General features: G+C 36.5%; 1 protein-coding gene across 7 annotated transcripts in view; it reads right to left on the bottom strand.

Moving 5' to 3' along the window:
• The window catches only part of LOC121725441 (spectrin beta chain, non-erythrocytic 2), a 96,738-nt gene that overhangs the window by 56,504 nt on the left and 20,021 nt on the right, over positions 1–20,213 (bottom strand). For 5 of the 7 annotated variants that reach the window (XM_042112421.1, XM_042112428.1, XM_042112423.1 and 2 more), the window contains exons 2-3: positions 15,169–15,322; positions 14,509–14,681 (exon numbers count right to left, since the gene is read on the bottom strand). In XM_042112421.1, coding sequence (XP_041968355.1) covers positions 14,509–14,681; positions 15,169–15,235 — 240 coding nt within the window. In that variant the 5' untranslated portion in view covers positions 15,236–15,322. Of the gene's footprint in view, positions 1–14,508; positions 14,682–15,168; positions 15,344–20,213 lie in introns of all 7 variants that reach the window. The other 2 variants (XM_042112422.1, XM_042112429.1) reach the window with 2 other exon arrangements.

Here is a 20,213-nt window from a genome sequence, read left to right as displayed (position 1 = left end):
ATATAATATTGACGACCTATGTGGCTCAGTTGGTGGGCTGTTGGTAGCTCAAGCCGAGGAGGTCGCGGGTTCGAATCCCGCCGACGGAACAAAAAGTTTTCAAAGTCATCAGGTCATGGCTATGTATTAATCTATACATCTATACATCTATACACACATACATACATACATATAAATAAAATTGGAGTGTCTGTTTGTAATATTGAAAGAACCGTTTTGTACTAGATGCATATGAATGTTTATAGGGTACATACACCAAAATAACACTTTTTACAATTTTTGTCTGTATGTCTGTCTGTCTGTTTGTTCCGGCTAATCTCTGAAATGGCTCGAGCGATTTTGACGGGACTTTTTATGGCACATAGCTGATGTAGTAAGGCATAACTTAGGCTACTTTTTAACCGACTTCCGAAAAGGAGGAGGATATATTCCCCTTTTTTTATATTGGTTCGCGGACAACTCCGTCGTTTGTAGACCGATTTAAAAAATTCTTTTGTTGTTGTATGAGATGTAGCCCGAATTTAGTAACATGATCACAAAAGTGGTGATCTGATGATGCAATCCATGAGAAATCGACAGGACTCCTTAAAATTTATATGGAAACATATAGTGATTTTACGTTTTTCTGAAGGATTTTAAGCTTAAACTACCAAAAAATAAGAATTTGCGCTGAAGGGAATCCTTATAGATAAAATATGTTCGGCAATTTTGGCGTTGTTTCAACAACTAACAGCATATTATTATGTCAATGTGTCAATAATACTAATCATCATCATCACTATAATTATGCCATGAATCATCACATTATATTGTATTATCAAAAATCTTGCCTTTGATTTAATTTTTCCACTGTTTGTTGACTGATTTTCAAAACTCTTTTGTTGCTATTTAGTGTTTACTGTTTATAGAGGTACAATAACCCAAATTAGGTACAATGCTTACGAAAGTGGTGATCTGATACTAAAATTCGTGAGATATAGAGGGAACTCCTGGATATTTTTTGGGCCACACATAGACGCGTCAACTATTTCTGTATTCAACCTTCATAATTTGTTACTCCGTAGCAGCTAACTTTAGCACAATGTCTATGTGCAATTTACCGCTTTTTTGTAGATCTAGATAATGAACTAAAAAGTATTAAATAATTCATATTCTGTACTCAGTATTTCTGTTCTCAGTCTTCATTATTTTGAAGTCGGTACCAACTACCGTCTAACCTAATCACCAGTTCTATGACAAAATATAACTGCAACTTATATGACTGGTGTCGAGTCTGGTTTGGTACCGAGTTCAAATTATGAAGATTGAGAACAGAAATACTGAGTACCTACGGAATATTAATTATTAATTAATACTTTTTAGTTCATTCAAGAAATTGTCTTTACCTTGAAAGTCGGGTTCAATTTTTGTTTAAAAATAATAATTTTACTCTTATTGGTTATCCTTCAGATATACAGTATTGGCGTTTTTATCGACAACTTTAGGTTCATGAAAAGTGATCAGATCAACTACCAAGAATCCATTTTTACTATTTGGGTAAGGTAATGGAAAATTTCTCTCTTTTTCATTTTCTTTTTTTATCACATTTTGCTGACGCGGACGAAGTCGCGGGCAACAGCTAGTTTATTAAATATGTGTATAATATAATAAAAATCTCAAATATATTATGTATAGTATAAATGTATTACTTAAATATATTTCTGTTGTCTGGTACCCGTAACACAAGTCCTTCAGGTACTTAAAACAGGGCCGGACTGACGTGGTGTGAAGCGTCCATAGATATTATTATTATTATTATTATTATACGTGATACGGGGGCATCATTATATCATTCATGACACCCAGCAATCACTCGCGCCATTATTGCTAGTGGATTGTTGATCGCTATTTTTATGTGATAAGGTAGCCGGTCAACTGATGGAAAGCAACATCCGTCGTCCATGGACACTTGTAACATCAGAAGAGCTGCAGGTGCGTTGCCGGCCATTTAAGAGGGAATAGCGTAATAGGGGAGGGTAGGGATGGGAAGGGAAGGGAATAGGGGAGGGTAGGCATGGGAAGGGAAGGGAATAGGGGAGGGTAGGGAAGGGAAGGGAATAGGGGAGGGTAGGGAAGGGAATAGGGTAGGGGATTGGGCCTCCGGTAAACTCACTCACTCGGCGAAACACAGCGCAAGTGCTGTTTCACGCCGGTTTTCTGTGAGAGCGCGGTATTTCTCCGGTCGAGCCGGCCCATTCGTGCCGAAGCATGGTTCTGCCACGCATAACCTGTCTATTTTCTATTATTGTTTTTTACGTACTCAAGTTATGTTAATTGTCAACTTAATTAAATCTAAGCACTGCTCAGCATGAGAAATACATGTTTTATATTCACAAAAAGTTAGTTATCATAACAATGTATTGTTGTATTTTAAAACTGGCTAAGTATAGGAACTGCCGATTTCGCAATGGACAATGTACCTAAACACCAGAGCGGATGTCCTTGACATTATAACTCGGATGATTTATTTTATTTAATAGAAATTTATCGACGGTGCGCAGGACAAATGTACCGCTAATAGCGGCTTTACATTCCAATCCAGTGATCCAATCCAGCGCTGGATCGCTGTAGGAATAATGTAAACAGGCACTGGAATGCAATTCAGTGAATCCAGTGCCCGTTTACATTTTAGCAATCCAGCGCTGGATTGCGGGTGGCTGGAATGGAATAATCTAAAGCTAAGCGCTGTGTTTCACCGAGTGAGTGACTTTACCGGAGGTCCAATCCCCTACCCTTTTCCCTTCCCTACCCTCTCCTATTTCCTTCCCTACCCTCCCCTATTACCCTATTCCCTCTTAAAAGACCGGCAACGCACCTGCAGCTCTTCTGATGCTGCGAGTGTCCATGGGCGACGGAACTTGCTTTCCCGTTTCCCGACCCGTTTGCTCGTTTGCCCCCTTATGTCATAAAAAAACATTTATTTTTGTCGGAATCAATCGAGGCAGGACAAACGCCCACGTGATAACTGATAGAGCACGTCAGTAAACTCGGATATCGGTGTGTTGATGTGTTGCACAAACAGTGCGCAGCTATCGCCGCCCTATCGTACTACTGGCGAGTGGCGACTGTGTATGACTGTGTGTATCGGAGTCCGTTCACTCGCGTCTCGTAAACAATATGCCTAGTTCACGGACACCGACTATCGCTACATTCTACAGTCTTACTAGCTCCAGCACTCAGAGAAGATTATTAATTCCTTAACTGTAATTAAATGAAGAGTTTAACAGATATTTGGGGATTACGTAAAATTTTCATTAAATTACAGTTTGTAGTGTATGTGTGACCTCCCCCCTATATAAGTTAGGCTAAGTAGCTAGTAAGTGCATTCAATAAAGGTTAACCGTGAAGATAACATCTTTTAATAGTCTCCCCGAAGCCTGCACATTGCAAGTTAAATCCATACTAATATTATAAGCTAGATGTTCTGCGCGGTTTCGCCCGCGTAATTTAGGAATGTCACGGAAACCGTACATTTTTCCGCAAAAAAGAAACCTATGTCCTTTCACGTGGTCTATTCTTCATGTGTGCCAAATAACATAAAAATTGCTCCAGTACGTTCAAATAAGCCCTTTCAAATAATTTCCCCCGTTTTTTCCACACTTTCCTCTATTTCTTCGCTCCTATTAGTCTTAGCGTGATAAAATATAGCCTATAGCCTTTCTCGATAAGTAGGCTATCTAACACTGAAATAATTTTTCAAATCGGACCAGTAGTTCATAGAGATTAGCGCGTTCAAACAAACAAACAAACTCTTCCCAATTATAATATTAAAGTATAGATGGAAAAGTGTATCTCTATTATGACATCACGGCCAAACCGCTGAACCGGGCAACGTTCAAATTTGTTATGGAGAAACTTTGAGTCCCGAGATAAAAAATCCCGGAATGATGTACGATTCCTCGGGACACGTCTATCGTATTTTTGGCGCAACGGAGTTATGAACGTCATCTAGTAATAAATACAGTTGCAAAGTAACTGCATCCCAAATACGCATAACGCAAGCAACCGGAGCGCATCCTTTATCGAACAAAGACGCCACTTAAGAGGATTCCACACCGCCATTTTTTCCATACAAACGTTGTCCCCTGTTTCCTCCCTGGATAATGCTAGTAGAGTTATAATTTTTTTCCTGAATATCTACGGCCACTAATACAATGTCCCTATGTTTTCTTTTTTTTCATAATTTAATTATTAAATAAGATATGAACGTTCAAAAACCCAAAAAAATGGCCAGATTTTCCACTGTGTTCAAACGTCTAGAAAACAGATTTGGATAGATTATACAAAAAAAGCAAAACATAGGAACACAACTCAAGCCTTTTTTTAATCTTTAATGAAAAAAGTACTTAAATCGATTAAGTTTTGGAGAAGGAATCAGGGGACAACGAATCGTTGATTTTCTGGATTTTCTGCAGTTGTCTCTATCGCGTTCTGCGGTATAGGCTTGAGGTAAGGGAGACAGCTATAGATATTACGCGTACTTTTTTTTCATTTCTCTAGCCGCTGTGGTATCCTCTTAACCCGCGAGTCGGGAGTCGGGAGGGCACTCGCAGCAATATATCTCATTGACGAGCTGACCGGCGCGGGCCGGAACCGCCAGGCAATACGATAGCAGCGGCTAATAGCGCACTTAGGGCTGCCATATCGAGTTTTCCTGTTATCGGAATCAATAACCGATTTTTCGGGATTTTAAGGCTTTGTTCGGGAGAAATAAGTAAATAATATTAATTATTAAACATACAAATTAAAAAGTCGAGAATGATAGTAAGTATAGAAAAATATAGTTATTAGAAAATCATAAATGAGCATATTATTATAGAAAATGTGAACTTAAAATTATTGAACTTGTTTTTCGGGAGATTATTTCGGGGGAAGCAGTCGGGAGCACATACAAAAACTTTAGAATCCCGCCAATTCATGACCGTCTGGCAACCCTAAAGGTTCGCGCCCACTTTGTTGGCGCGTGCCGGGGCTTGCCGGGGCGGATCGGGGCTCAGCGCAGCGCAAAATGCGCTATAGCACACTATTGCCGGGCCGGGCCGCATCACATTGACGGATTTTGAGTACTTTGGATAGCTCCAGTGTGACCACTCGTGACTCGATATATCAAAAACGTTGCTATATTCTACTAAAATCTACTAGACCGTGTTTTAGATTCTACCGAAAATCTACCTTTATTAATCAATGTATTCTACGTGGTTGAAACTAAAATAAAAATGAAATGGTTATATGGACTGTCTTCATTATGCATTTTATTACATTTTAATAGAAATAACATATTTCTATTAAAATTTCCAAAAAAATTTGGACTACTAAATCGTCATTCATTTGACCTCAAATCTACCAAAAAGTGGAAATCTAAGTGAAGTATGGTTACACTGTTGCCGGGGCGCAGCGGGTTTGTCGGGCCTTGCCGGGCCTTGTCGCATTGACGGAAATCCGCTGCGCCCCGATACAGTGTGCGATACGCGCATCCTCTTCCATACAAATTGTATGGAGGCGGATTTTTGCGATGAGCCCCGGCACGGCCCGTCTCAATGGGCTCACTCCTTAAGCGCACTATAAATACAGCGCGGTGACCACGCGGCACGCCGACCTATAACAGTAGCAAGACATCCCACCGATGCCACCACACTTTATTAACGAAGTTTCACGTCTTACAAAAACCGGAACAACTATTTTGTCAAAGCCCGGAAAAGTATACAAAACGATTAAAAAAATAAAAATCTTCAATAAAAAAACGTCCACCGTCCGTTCAGGAGCTGTAGCCTAAGAACATGGGGTCAGGGAGTCATGGGATCACTCGACCCATCTCGCCCGTTACGTATGGCGATTGGCGACCATCCTCGGGAGCAGTCACTGTCCGCCGTTTGGCCTTGGCGTGACGTCACCGCGGCGGGGACTCCTTTGATGCTCACATGTGTTCGGGCGTCTGCGAGGATCTGCACTTGCACCGCCCGCCCGCACCGCCCGCCCGAGGTCAACTACCGGCCGCGGCTAATGATATAATTGCTGAGTGATCGCTGCTGCCAGACGTCAGACGGATATCCATAATTAATAATAGAAATGCAAAAGTGTGTCTGTCTGCCTGTCTGTTACCTCTTCACGCCCCAACCGCTGAACCAATTTTGCTGAAATTTGGTATGGAGATACTATGTGTCCCGGGAAAGGTCATAGGAAAAATGTGCGGTTCCCGAGCGATAAAGAACGGAGTTCCGGGCGTCAAGTAGAGTTCTAATAAATAAGACTACTTCGAATCTTTAATGGCCTTTTGAAGTTTTGAGTGGAAGTCAGCAGCCTACGCTAAGGCGAGAAGAAGTCTTAATTCTTAACTGTGCCAAGGTCACTAAACAAAAACAGGCAGTATAAAATAGTATCGCTATTCGCTAGCGCAAATCTGTGGCCTGCCAAAATAATCCTTTACTTGGTACTACTAATATATTATACTAGCTGTTGCCCGCGACTTCGTACGCGTGGACTTCAGTTTATAAAGCGCGATGTCAACAAAATTGGTATCAAAAGCTATTATACGAGTAAAAAACCCTGGTACCCCTTAAATCAATACAGCTGTGCAGTGTGCACACAATAAGTATTTCATTTTTTATATTAAACTTTATATTTTATGCCAAATTTTAAAGCTTATTTAGCCCCCCAATTACACAACTTTACCCATAAACTATTTATCATTGATAGGTTTAAGGTTACGTCACTGCACAGATAAAGTACTGAGTTATTTAATACCGTAGAATAGATATAACAATCGAAAAAAATAGAAACTTAAATGCAAGATGATACCACCTCTTATAGAAAGACTTTTGAGCAAGCGTCAGCGCGATGTAGAAGACGCACGGCGCCATCTATTATGAATTTTTGGAACTAACTTAATTTGAACAAATTTACGCATTTTCACCCCCTGACAACCCTTTTTTCCAGTAAAAAAGTAGCCTATGTCCTTCCTCAGGCTTTATACAAAATTTCATTACAATCGGTTCGGTAGTTTTGGCGTTTGGCGTGAAAGCGAGACTGACAGACAGACAGACAGAGATACTTTCGCATTTATAATATTAGTATAGATTATGTGCACACTGCACAGCTGTTTTTGGGTATTTTGATTAATTGAGGGCCGCGCTACACCGGAATGGCAGCGGCGAGGCGAGCACTTTCAGCGCTGCCATTCCGGTGTAGCGCGGCCCTAAGAGGAGTACAACTTACCAGGGTTTTAAAAAGTTTTTAAATTTGACACAAATTTTGTTGACACCGCGCGCTATAAACTAAAGTCCACGCGGACGAAGTCGCGGGCAACAGCTAGTAACTAATAAGTATGATTAGTTCTATGTTACAATGAAGTAAAAAATAAAATGCCATCTGTTGAATCGTATTAGAACTAAAATGTTCATTGCATCAATATATTTCTGGATTTTTTATAATATTATACATAAAATATATTTAAGTAAAAAATAAAACGCCATCTGTTTTCATATATTAGAATTAAAAAGTTGATTGCATTGATATATTTTCTGGATGGAATATAGGCCAACACGGTACACTTGAACTCCTTTATTTTAGAGCGCCTTCTGTTGTCAACTTGTCACATATATTAGAAATGCAGGAGTTCTATAAGATAAGATAGCTTGATTATTATTATACCAAGTGATAATATTATTAAACATAATATTCTAACATTAAAAACTATAAACAAAACCATAATAACTAATAAGCATGATTAGTTCTATGTTACAATGAAGTAAAAAATAAAACGCCATCTGTTGAATCGTATTAGAACTAAAATGTTCATTGCATCGATATATTTCTGGATTTTTTATAATATTATACATAAAATATATTTAAGATTTTTGAAATATTATTTTAATACACATCCAAGACCCAGGAACATTGAAAACTTTTTGTTCCGCCTGCGGGACTCGAACCCAGGACCCCCGGGATGAGCGCTGGCCACGCGCATTGCGAATTAATTTTCATCGATATTTTCATGGAAATAAGATATTTTCCCACATCAAAATGTAGCTTATGTCCTTTCTCAGACTCTAGAATAACTGTGTACAAAATTTCATTTTGAAGCTCTTTCGTTTTCGCCTGGGATGTAGCCATAGGTGGGCTCTTGGGTTTAGTTGGATTCCTCATGACATGGACGTCTCTAAATGGGAGCATTTTTTTTTTCGCCGCTCCTCACAACGCACGCTATCGGTTAAGTAGTTTTGGCGTGAAAGCGAGACAGACAGACAGACAGACAGAGATACTTTCGCATTTATAATATTAGTATTATATTTTTTTTCCCGCTGGCAACCCTACTACTAACTTGTCATTGTAATATCTCCCGATTAAAAATTGTAAAATAATTATAAATCTTTAATAAATTGTTAAAAATAGTTAATAAGTTAATTATAATAGGTACTAGTAATAAGATAAATAATAAATCTCAGTGCTGTGAACAAGTTTTGTGTAAAATTGAAAGTGACCTACGTCAACGGCGATCAGCTGTCAAGGTAATTTAAATTTTGTATTTAAAAACGCTCAAAACTCAACAGAAATCTTTTAAATTGGATTATAATTTTATTATTTACTATTACGAGCTGATATAAATTGATGATAGGCCATAATAATCACCATTATATCACAATTCACCGCTAGAGGAAAGCAATATATCAGCTGCTTCGTTATAGGTTACTTAGGCCGGTCCGTGGAACTGATGAACCTTGTCGTTCCTTTTTAACAACCCTCAAAACCTCACTCTAGCTTGCGTGACCCCTCTACACCGAGCAAATATCTCAACATCTAAAGATATCGAGTGACAGGATCATATAAGGAGGACTTGGTTAGATCTATTCCACTGCCATTGTAGTTATTTAGAAAATTAAACACATTTCGTTGTCACTTGCTTTATGCTATATTTCTTGATAGGTTAGCTTGTAGGCCTGGCATAGACTTGTATCTTCTTTAACATCTTACACACCCCACTCTAGCTTGCGTGACCCCTCTACACCGAGCATATATCTCACCATCTAAAGATATCGAGTGGTTGGGTCTCTCTGAAGATATTGGAAAGTGTCAGGTGTGCAAGCTAATAGATAGTTGGTTCATTGATAGACAGATAAGTCAATTAATTAACTGACTATCTTATAGTTTACTGTTAGCTATTATGATGACTCGAGGAACCCTGGCTCGTCAGACTGAGGAGCAACTCCGTCTGACACTTCAGGAACTTAAGGAGTGTAAAAATCAAAATGAAATATTGCTTTCTGAACGCGAGGATCATGAAAAAGAAATGTTAAATATTATTAAAAGAAATAGCGACTTAAAAATTGAATTGAATAAGTTAAACATAAATTATGAGGAATTGTGTCAAAAGAATATTCAATTACAAAATATGGTGGACAGCTTCGACCAGTGTAGGGATGAGTATGAGGAGGCCCTGAGCAACACTACCATGTGGAAGAGGAAACTCGATGAAGCCCATACACAGATTAAGTCACTTGAAACCGAAATTCATGAACACAAATCCTCACAAACACAAAACTTGTTCCAAGAAATGTTTGGGAGGGATCCTAGTATTATAGAGAAAGATGTTACAAACAATAAGAATACTTTATTACCAATAATAGATTTAACGGGTGATGACAGCATACCTTCCTACACATTTCAAAGCAAAAATAAACTAAAAAAATATATAAAAATTAATAAATGCATTAAAAAAAACCAGAAAATTATTAATAAATAATAAGAAAAATATTATTAAACTAACGAAAGTTGCAAAAGACAAAATCTTAATAAGGAACAAATATTTAGCTAGTACCAAGGAATTGGAAAGTACGATATGTTCATATGAGGCAGAGGTATGCAGTCTCCAATCAGAAATTACATATTTACATGCCTCCCTCCAATCTGTTACTAAAAGATATGAACTGGCACAACTGGAAATATCTAGTCATATATCAGCATTGAACACTTTGCTTGAGGAGTCCCATTATAATGAAGAAAGACTTAAGTCTCTATTACTAAACTCATCATGCCAATGTAAAGTAAACTGTTCATCGGATATCATTAATCTTACTATGGATGTGGAGACTCATTCCAAACCCTCTAATATAGAAAACTTAGATGCATCATTGGCCTCAAGACCAGGCTCAATCAATATTTACAGCGATGAGCTGGGTCGTGGTGTCGGAATGCAACTGAGTAAGTTGTACGAAGGACAGTCAGTATGCAATACCTGTATGCCGGGTGCTACATTTGAACAAATATCAAATAAAGTTTTAAGCATTACTCACTGCCCGAATACTACATTAATAATATTGTCAGGGAGACGGGGAAATGTCAATAAAGATCAATTGGAAAAGTATATAGAATCACTAAGTTTACTTAAAAATGTAAGTAAAGTTATCTTATTTACATTTCCCTACATAAAACGGTTGCCATGGGAAAACAAATTAAGATATAAGCTTAATAGCCAATTGTATAAGGCTGTTAATAATAATTGTATATTATTGAATGAAACTGAGAATAAGATAAACATTATTGACATTAATAATATTCTTAATTATAAATTATGTAAGTTGACATTAGATAGATATTTTCTATCATTTTACTTTACACGACTTATAGCAAGTACGCTATTCAATTTTTTATTTTTAAATTCAGCCAAGAACTTGGCTAGTAGGACGATAACTGCTTCTGTTGAGCAGTTTGGTCATAATGATATGACATCTAATGACAGCTTGGAATATGTTCCAAATAAAAATAATTTAAATTAGACTATAAGACAACAGAGGATGTCTCTAGCACTGTAGATCTAATTCAAAATAGTAAACTTAGTTCACTTACGCTGGTGCATCAAAATATACAGGGAATGTCAAATAAGGAACTAGAAATTGATTTATTTTTAAATAACAATAATGTAGATATTTTATGTATTACTGAACATTGGTTCAAGAAAAATGAAATAATGTTAAATTATAGTATGCACCAGCTGGCAAGTTCTTTCTGCAGAGAAAAAGCCATAAGAGGTGGTTCACTCATACTAATTAACAAGAATTTAAAATATAAAGAACGTAAGGACTTAGTGAGCCTCTCTACAGAACGAACAACTGAAATAGCCTGCGTAGAGGTGGGAAACTTTATTATTATATGTGTATACAGGCCTCCACTAGGATTATATGATATATTTGAAAAGGACATGGAGATTTTATTAACAAAAATAAGTGCATCTAACAAACACATTTTACTTTGTGGTGATTTTAATATAAATATTTTAGACAATAATTCAACCACTGTTAGATTCACTTCTTTGTTAAGATCATATAATTTGACAAATTTGTTTTATGAACCCACAAGGATCAGTGGCAACTCTGCTACATGCATTGATAATATTTTTACCAATATAGACTCCTTAAAGAAAGAAGTCTTAAACATACTAAGCTCTGATCACTGTGGACAACGAGCTATTTTCCCCATGAACAAGAATTTCAAAAAAGTATGTAAAAACAAAAGTACTTGTATTCCAATTAATGATAAACGTATTGAGAAGTTTAGGGGTGAAATTATATCTAAGATTGGAAATTTAGAATATCATAGTAGTCCAGATATGACATTTGGTAATCTTTTCAAATTAATTAAAAACCATTTTGATACTACCTTCACCTCTAAGACAGTTGGAAAAAACAATAAGAGTAAATTTAGTGAATGGGCTACACCAGGTATTATGAAAAGCAGATTAAAACTGTATGACCTTTATAATGAAAGAACTATAAATCAAAGTGAACACTTTATAAACTATGTAAGATTATATTCAAAAATATTTAAACAAGTCTGCAGGGCTGCCAAATCTATTCACATTAGAAATAAAATTAAGAATTCAAAAAATAAAGTAAAGACAACGTGGCAAATAATAGCAAGTGAAACTGGAAGAGTCGCCAGTCACAACTCAGATTTTAAATTAAATATAGATAACAAAAATATAACTTCCGACAATGATGTTGCGACTGCTTTTGAGAAATTTTTCGCTGACATTCCAGTTTCAATTACAAGTAACCTAAAGGACTCTCCTGATGATGCTATATTGTTACTTAAAGATAATGTAAGTGAATGTGATATCGACTTTAGATTTAAAGAAGTAGGTCCTGAAGACATTTTAAAAACTTTCAATTTACTAAATATTAAGAACACTACTGATTTGTGGGGCCTATCAATGAAAGTTATTAAATCTATAATCGATGTTATCGCTCCCTACTTAGCGACTATATTTAATGATTGTATAAAAAGTGGCGTATTTCCTGATCTAATGAAACACAGTAAAGTTTTACCTCTTTTTAAATCTGGTAGTAAGTTGGACCCGTCTAATTTCCGACCTATATCTATTTTACCGACATTGAGTAAAATTTATGAAAAGATAATACTGAATCAATTACTAACGCACTTTAATATAAATAATATTTTACATAATAAACAATTTGGATTTACAAAGGGACGGTCTACTACAGACGCAGGCGTTGAATTGATCAGTAGTATTTTTAATGCCTGGGAGACGTCGCAGGATGCTCTAGGAGTTTTTTGCGATCTCTCAAAGGCCTTTGATTGCGTGCAACACAAAACATTGGTCAGGAAACTCTGTCACTATGGCATAAAAGGCACAGCACTCGCCCTCCTAAAATCGTACTTGTCAAATAGAACTCAGAGGGTTGAGATAAATGGTAAAAAATCTGCTGGTGCAAAAATTGAAATGGGGGTCCCACAGGGGTCTATATTAGGACCCTTCCTGTTTCTTATTTATATAAATGACCTGCCATTCTTAATTAAAGATAAACATGGGATAGTATTATTTGCTGATGATACATCTCTTACATTCAATGTCAAACGGCTTAATGCGTGTTATGACGAAGTAAATAATGCTCTCTCAAAGATTGTACATTGGTTTAGTGTTAATAATCTTTTACTTAATAGTAAAAAAACAAAATGTATTAAATTCAAATTGCCCAATGTAAGGCAAACGGAAACCAATGTGCTTTTAAATGGTGATGTTATGGAGCTAGTGGATACAGCTGTATTTTTAGGTATTACACTAGACTCCAAGCTTCAGTGGGGCCCTCATATTGCTGGGTTGGCCGACAGACTCAGTTCAGCAGCATATGCAGTAAGTAAGATTAGACAATTTTCAGATGAAACAACAGCACGTCTAGTGTATTTTAGTTACTTTCATAGTATTATGTCCTACGGCATTTTGCTGTGGGGCAATGCTGCAGATATAAATACAATTTTTGTGCTGCAGAAGCGAGCTGTGCGGGCAATCTACAAGTTGGCCCGTAATACTTCACTTAGAGAAAAATTTAAGGAAACTGGAATCTTAACTGTTGCTTCTCAATATGTCCTATCAAATGTATTATATGTTAAAAAGAATATATATCAATTCACGAAAAAATGTGATACCCATGGGAGAAATACTCGTAATAAACATAAGCTTGAAATTCCGGTGACTAGACTTACTAAAGTCAAAAATTCTTTTAAAGGTCAATGTATACGCCTTTATAATAAGATCCCAGAAAGCGTTCAAAATCTCTCAATTAATAGATTTAAAAAAGTTGTTAAAGAACGTTTGTGTACCAAAGCGTACTATAAAGTTACTGATTTCATGAATGATAGTACGCCATGGGAATAAGGTCGCCCCCTGCAGAGCTGTTTCATTATAATATGTATAATAATTGTACATTCGTTGTATTTTATTTAGTCATAATGACACTGTTATTTTATAATATATTTTTTGTAATTTTCCATCTTTTTAGAAAAAGATGGCCCCGTGCGAGTTTCTTACGCCGGTTCTTCTCGCCGGGTTAGTTCCCGAACCGGTGGTAGGCATCTGTGTAGCCCCGACGTTCAGAGAATATTTGAAAAAATTTATTCTGAATAAAAAATTTTGAGTTTGAGTTGAGTTTGAGTTTATGGATTCTGTGCCTTTACTACTGAACGTTGTGAGCGAGGCGAAGGCTTCGTTACGTACGTGTATTAGGAATGTCGAGGAGTGACTTCACAATACTAATGTTATTCATAGATAAATTACCGAGAAAATTGTGTCACGCCTTCCCGAGTTAGCGAGACTCGAGACGCGTTCGTCATCATTATTATACTTCGACAAAAAACCTCCTCAAAGTCATTAATGGATGTAAGAACTCTGCTTAATCATGGGCGCAGTATGGCTATTGGCTAGTTGAAAAAAAAACACACGAACTTTTTAGCTTTATAATACAGCATGACTGGATTGACTGGTGAGACATGTTCAATACTCGAGGACGTGATATTTGGCTATTACATTAGCAACGTGCGAGCTCCCATAAGTCGCTATAGGTTATTGGTATACTTATGTACTATGCGATTTAGTTGGCCAACTTGAAATTGTAAGTCTGCGGTCGCTCATGGATGGAGAAACTTCGACTGATTTAACCAAGTAGCGGAGTTCGGACTGACCTTCTGCAAGAAGGAGTTGACCCATTTTGTGAAGGTCTTCTTCTGTATGTGCAGGCGCTCCTCCTGCAGCGCGCGGATCCGGCCCTGCTCGAACTTGAGCGCGTCCTCGCGCTGCGTCATGTTGGTACGATGCTGCACCGCCGCCGCGTACCCGCCCGGCTCATACTGCGGCCCTGGGGACAAACACACACGCATTAACACACATAATATACATTAATACAATAATATGACATAATAAATTACAATTTAATTTTTGTAGTACTTAAGTAACATGGAGAATGGTGAACTCAAATTTCATACAGCTAAATTATTGAACGCAATTCATTGTACAAAATTATATTAAAACAATAATATAACTAGTTTAAAGAGTATACTAAATTCCAAATTACACTGTCCCTTAAGAAAAGTTAAGAATTTAATCCACACACTGAGGCAACGGCAACGTGGAGTATTCAGAGGTTTTTTTAATGAGTAGTCTACCTTTTCACTAGCTCTTTGGATTGGTTACCGTCAAAACTTAAAAAGTTAACCAATTAACAACGCTATCAGCTATTCATAGACAAACTTGTCACAATACCTCAGAGACTGGATACTAGTAAACAGCACACAGTAATACGCCACAGATTGGTAGAATACGGTCAGAATATGTCAGAGTATTACCATATTTCCTGGAGGGCTGGTAGTCCTGGTAGGACCCTATGCTGACGTTGCTCAGCTGTCTGTTCATCCCGGTAACATCTCACCCCACACTTACACGTCTCACTTGTTATCACCTGGCTTTACTGTCTTCTAATGCCCTAATATTTTGCACTCGCTAAAAGTAAGGAAATATTTACTATAGCACTAATAGGAAACGAATGGTACTAAAGGAATCGGAAATTCGGAATCGCAATTTTTAAAGGTTAAATATTTTTGTGATTTTATATTAGGTTATTGCTAATTACTACATCCGTTAAATATCAACTCCATGGTCAAAATATTGGGAATGTTTATTAGTAACGTCCATTTATATATAATACTAATATTATAAAGCGGAAGAGTTTGTTAGTTAGTTTGTTTGTTTGGCTGTTTGAACGCGCTAATCTCAGGAACTACTGGTCCGATTTAAAATTAATCTTTCAGTGTTAGATAGTCCATTTATTGAGGAAGGCTATAGGCTATGTTTTATCACGCTAAGACTAATAGGAGCGAGGAAATAGAGGAACATATGGAAAAAACGGGGGGAAAATATTTTAAAGGGCTTATTTAAACGTACTAATCTCAGGAACTACTGGTCCGATTTGAAAAATTCTTTCAGTGTTAAATAGCCTAGTTATTGAGAAAGGCTATATGCTATATTTTATTACGCTAAGACTAAAAAGAGCGAAGAAATAGAGGAAAATGTGGAATAAACGGAGAATATCATTTGAAAGGGCTTATCTCAACACGCTAATCCAGGAACTACTTATACGATTTGAAAAATTCTTTCAGTGTAAGATAGCCCAATTATCGAGAAAGGCTACATTTTATTACGCTAAGACTAACAGGTGCGAAGAAATAGAGGAAAATGTGGAAAAAACGGGGAAATTATTTGAAAGGGCTTATTTGAACGCGCTAATATCAGGAACTACTGGTCCGATTTAAAAAATTCTTTCAGTGTTAGATAGCCCAGTTATCGAGAAAGGCTATAAGCTATATTTTATCACACTAAGACTAATAGGAGCCAAGAAATTAAGGAAAATGTGGAAAAAACGGGGAAAATTATTTGAAAGGGCTTATCTCACGAACTACTAGAGCATTTTTTCTGTTATTTGGATCACATAAGAAGTAGACCACGTGAAGGATCATAGGCTTTTTTGTGGATCAATTTTTCTGTGAAATATCTAATTTACGCGCTACGTCTAGTATATAATATTAAAAAATCTTTGTACCGCCACCACCAGTGGTCTAGAGGACCGGACATCAGTCATTAGTCATCCACACATCAACTTTGATAAGTACCTATGTAATGTCTACTGAGGACCCCATTCCTCTTTATGTAACCGCCCGCCGCAGCATAGAGAGTAGAGACTAGAAACAACAACTCTATTGCTATAACATCTCCTCTATCCACTTATATGAGTTTAATACGGTTATATTTCAGGGTAAAAGTTGCTAAATGCAAATACATAACAATATGTACAAGTCTGTTTATGTAGTATGTAAATAAGTGGTCAGTGGTCAGTGGTGAGTCGCGGCGGTGACCGTTAGCCACGCACGCGCCGGTGAGCTGCCGGCGCGGCCACCGCAAACCCGTTACTGTAATAACATGCACGGTAATGGTCATGCACTCCACCACGTCGGTACAACTTCATATTTACGACTAGGGGCCCGATTCTCGAGAACCGAATGTCGTTTCGACCGCAGGTCTCAAATCTCTCCGGTTCCGGTTGTCAAGCTGCTAATACGTGTTTTCGTTATCCCCTGTGAAATAAATCAAGTAAAGTGTAATCTTTCGTGAAAACCTTAAGTGAAAGTGTTGAAAGCCGCACTGGCATCGTTTTTACAACCAAAACTATTATCTCAACAAAATACACCTAAATTCATTAACAAAACAGCAAGTAAAAGTGTTGATTTATTGCCGGTCATGAGTCATTGTAAGATTGACATTTGATTGGCATTACCGAATTGACATTTGTCTATTCGGTAATGTCAATCAAATGTCAATCTAATCAAGTAGAAGAAGAATACACTTGTCATTTGACAAGTGTATTCTTCTTCTACTTCTTTCGAGATTATTAAAACAAAACTGCTCTGGATACTTGCATTTTGGCTCGTTGTCAAAAATTAACTACCTAATATTTTTTTATAACGAAATATGGAGCCACAAATGCAACTTTTTTGGCAGAACCTAAAGGAGGAGATGGCGGCGCAAACTAAGACTATAACTGAAGTTGTTACAACGAAAGTTTCTGAAAAAATTAACGATAAACTTAAATCTAATCATTGAAGAAAATAAGAAGTTAAAATCTGACATCAAAGACTTACAAGATAAATTAAAAGCATGGAAGACTACAAACGAAAAAACAATTTAATATTTTTCGGCATAGAGGAAACGAATCACAAGGAACACACAGTTGAATTAATCGCAAAAATAATTCAAAAAGATATGGACATCAAAATCGATCTTAATGAAATTGATAAGGCTTATAGACGTGGCAGTAAAGACAAAAAAATCAAACCCAATAATAGTTACATTTACTACCAACTGGAAAAGGAATGAAATCCTAAAAAATAAAAGAAAATTAAGGGAGGGTGTGTATGTAAAAGAAGATTTTAGCAGGGAAATATTAGAGGAAAGAAAGGAACTCTTACCGCAATTACAAAAAGAAAGAGCGAAGGGGAAGATTTGCTATTTAGTCAGAGATAAAATAATTATTAGAGAGTCAAACGAAGACACGAATAAAAGAAAAAGAGAAAGCATGGACTCGCCAACTAAATCACTGACTCAAACACACAGGTCAGCCCCAAAGGAACCTAATAAAACTAATTTACTGGAGTATGTAAGTCGGAGTGGATGTATTTCAACACCTTCAGCAACAACGTCAAAAAACTGACAGCGGGAAGCGGAACTTGCTTAAATAATGAAAAAAATTAAAAAAAGAACACACCTATCTCAAAAAACCGGACGACAAAGAAGCAGCAGAATCGTCTAGTTGTTTTTCATCAGAATGTGAATCGCCTCTCTGGCAAAATACTTGAACTTGAACTCTTGACTGACAAATATAAAATTGATTTATTGTGTATCACGGAGACGTGGCTCAAGAAAGACCGAATGAATTTTAATGTATGTGGATATAAGATTGCCAGTGTATTAAATAGGGCTTCATCAGAGGGTTGTTTAATACTTGTTAAGGATAACATTAAATTCAAAGAATGCAATGACATTGTCCATTATACTGTAGAGAGGGTGTGTGAGGTTGCATGTGCAGAAATTAATGACTTTTTATTTTTATGCATTTACAGACCGCCAGCAGCTAACTATATACATTTTTTCACTGTAATGGAAGATATATTAAGTAAAATTTTCATGTGTAACAAATCACTGGTTGTGTGTGGAGACTTAATGTCTCCGACGATCGACATTCTAGTAGAATCTACGCATAGGAACAATCTATTATCACTTTGTAAGTCCTTTAATCTAGATTATGTATTTAAAGAGCCAACCAGAATTACTCCAACATCAGCTACATGGTTTGAAAATTGAATTACCTCTTATAGTAACTCATAAGCAATCTGTTCACAGCTTAAGGCCTTTAACTGAAGCAAAATTGAATAGATTCAAATCTCGTATTGAGTATAGTCTTCCATCAATTATTAATTTGGCCAATGATCCTGATGAATTATTTAATAATTTATGGAATAGTATTAATAAAGAATTTCAAAGTATTTTTACAAAAAGGGAAATACATACATATCAGAAAAAAAGCTTTTAATGATTGGGCAACTAAAGGGTTGAGAATAAGTCGTGACAAGATGCATGATCTTTATAGTGAGAGGGCATTCAAGACAGATAAAGCGTTTCACGATTATGTTAGGAACTACTCCAAAATCTTTAAAAATGCTGCTTACAAGCTAAATGAAATTGTATAAGACGTAACTTAATAAAATCTACTGATAAAGTTAAAACTATTTGGAAAACTATAAATACTGAAACAGGAAAATTAAATAGTAGCAATGAATCTATTCAATTAAAAATTAATGATTCTATCGTCTCAGATAAAGTACAAGTGGCACAATGCTTTGAGGAGTATTTCACAAATATACCCATAAAAATAACTGAAGGTCTTCAGGGTTCATCTAAACAGGCACTAGAATTATTGGAAAGTAATGTTAATATTGATGTGCCAGAAAATTTTCCATTTACACCAGTTAATCAAGCGGATATTAAAAAACCTTTTAAAACACTGAAATTGAAAAGTACTGAAGATTTATGCGGCATTTCCGTCAAGGTATTGCAGCCGGTTATTGATGTTATCGCGCCTATATTAGCAGTGGCATTTAACGATAGTATTTTAAAAGGGCACTTAACTGATTTATTTAAAATTAGTAAAATTATTCCGCTTTTTAAAAATGGTTGTAGAGAAGACCCTTCAAATTACAGGCCGGTATCAATACTACCCTCACTAAGCAAGATTTTTGAAAAAATTATGCTTGACTAGTTATTAGCACATTTTTCTAAATTCAAAATTATTCATAACCAGCAATTTGGCTTCTCAAAAGGGAGATCAACAACTCACGCTGCAGCCAAGCTAATATCATTGATATTGGAGGCTTGGGAGGCCTTACAGAATGCCATTGGAGTATTTTGTGATCTCTCCAAAGCCTTTGATTGCGTGGATCATCAAACACTACTTAAGAAACTTAGTTATTATGGAATACGTGGCCAAGCATTAGATATGATAAAATCGTATTTGTCTAATAGAAAACAATGTGTAGGCATTGGACATGCTATTTCGTCGGGGTCATTCGTTCAGATCGGTGTGCCTCAGGGCTCTATACTTGGTCTTTTTTTGTTTTTAGTTTATATTAATGATCTTCCATATGTAATTGACGAATGTGATGACATTGTATTGTTTGCAGATGATACTCACTGATTTTTAAAGTAGATCGGAAAGATAGTCAGCTTCTGCATGTTAACAAAACACTGCAAAAAATGGCTAAGTGGTTTAAAGCAAACAATCTTG

This window comes from Aricia agestis, chromosome 3, assembly GCF_905147365.1.
Source record: "Aricia agestis chromosome 3, ilAriAges1.1, whole genome shotgun sequence".
Classification (NCBI taxonomy): domain Eukaryota; kingdom Metazoa; phylum Arthropoda; class Insecta; order Lepidoptera; family Lycaenidae; genus Aricia; species Aricia agestis.
Note: the sequence above shows the minus strand (reverse complement) of the source record. Positions and strands in the feature narration are given on the sequence as shown.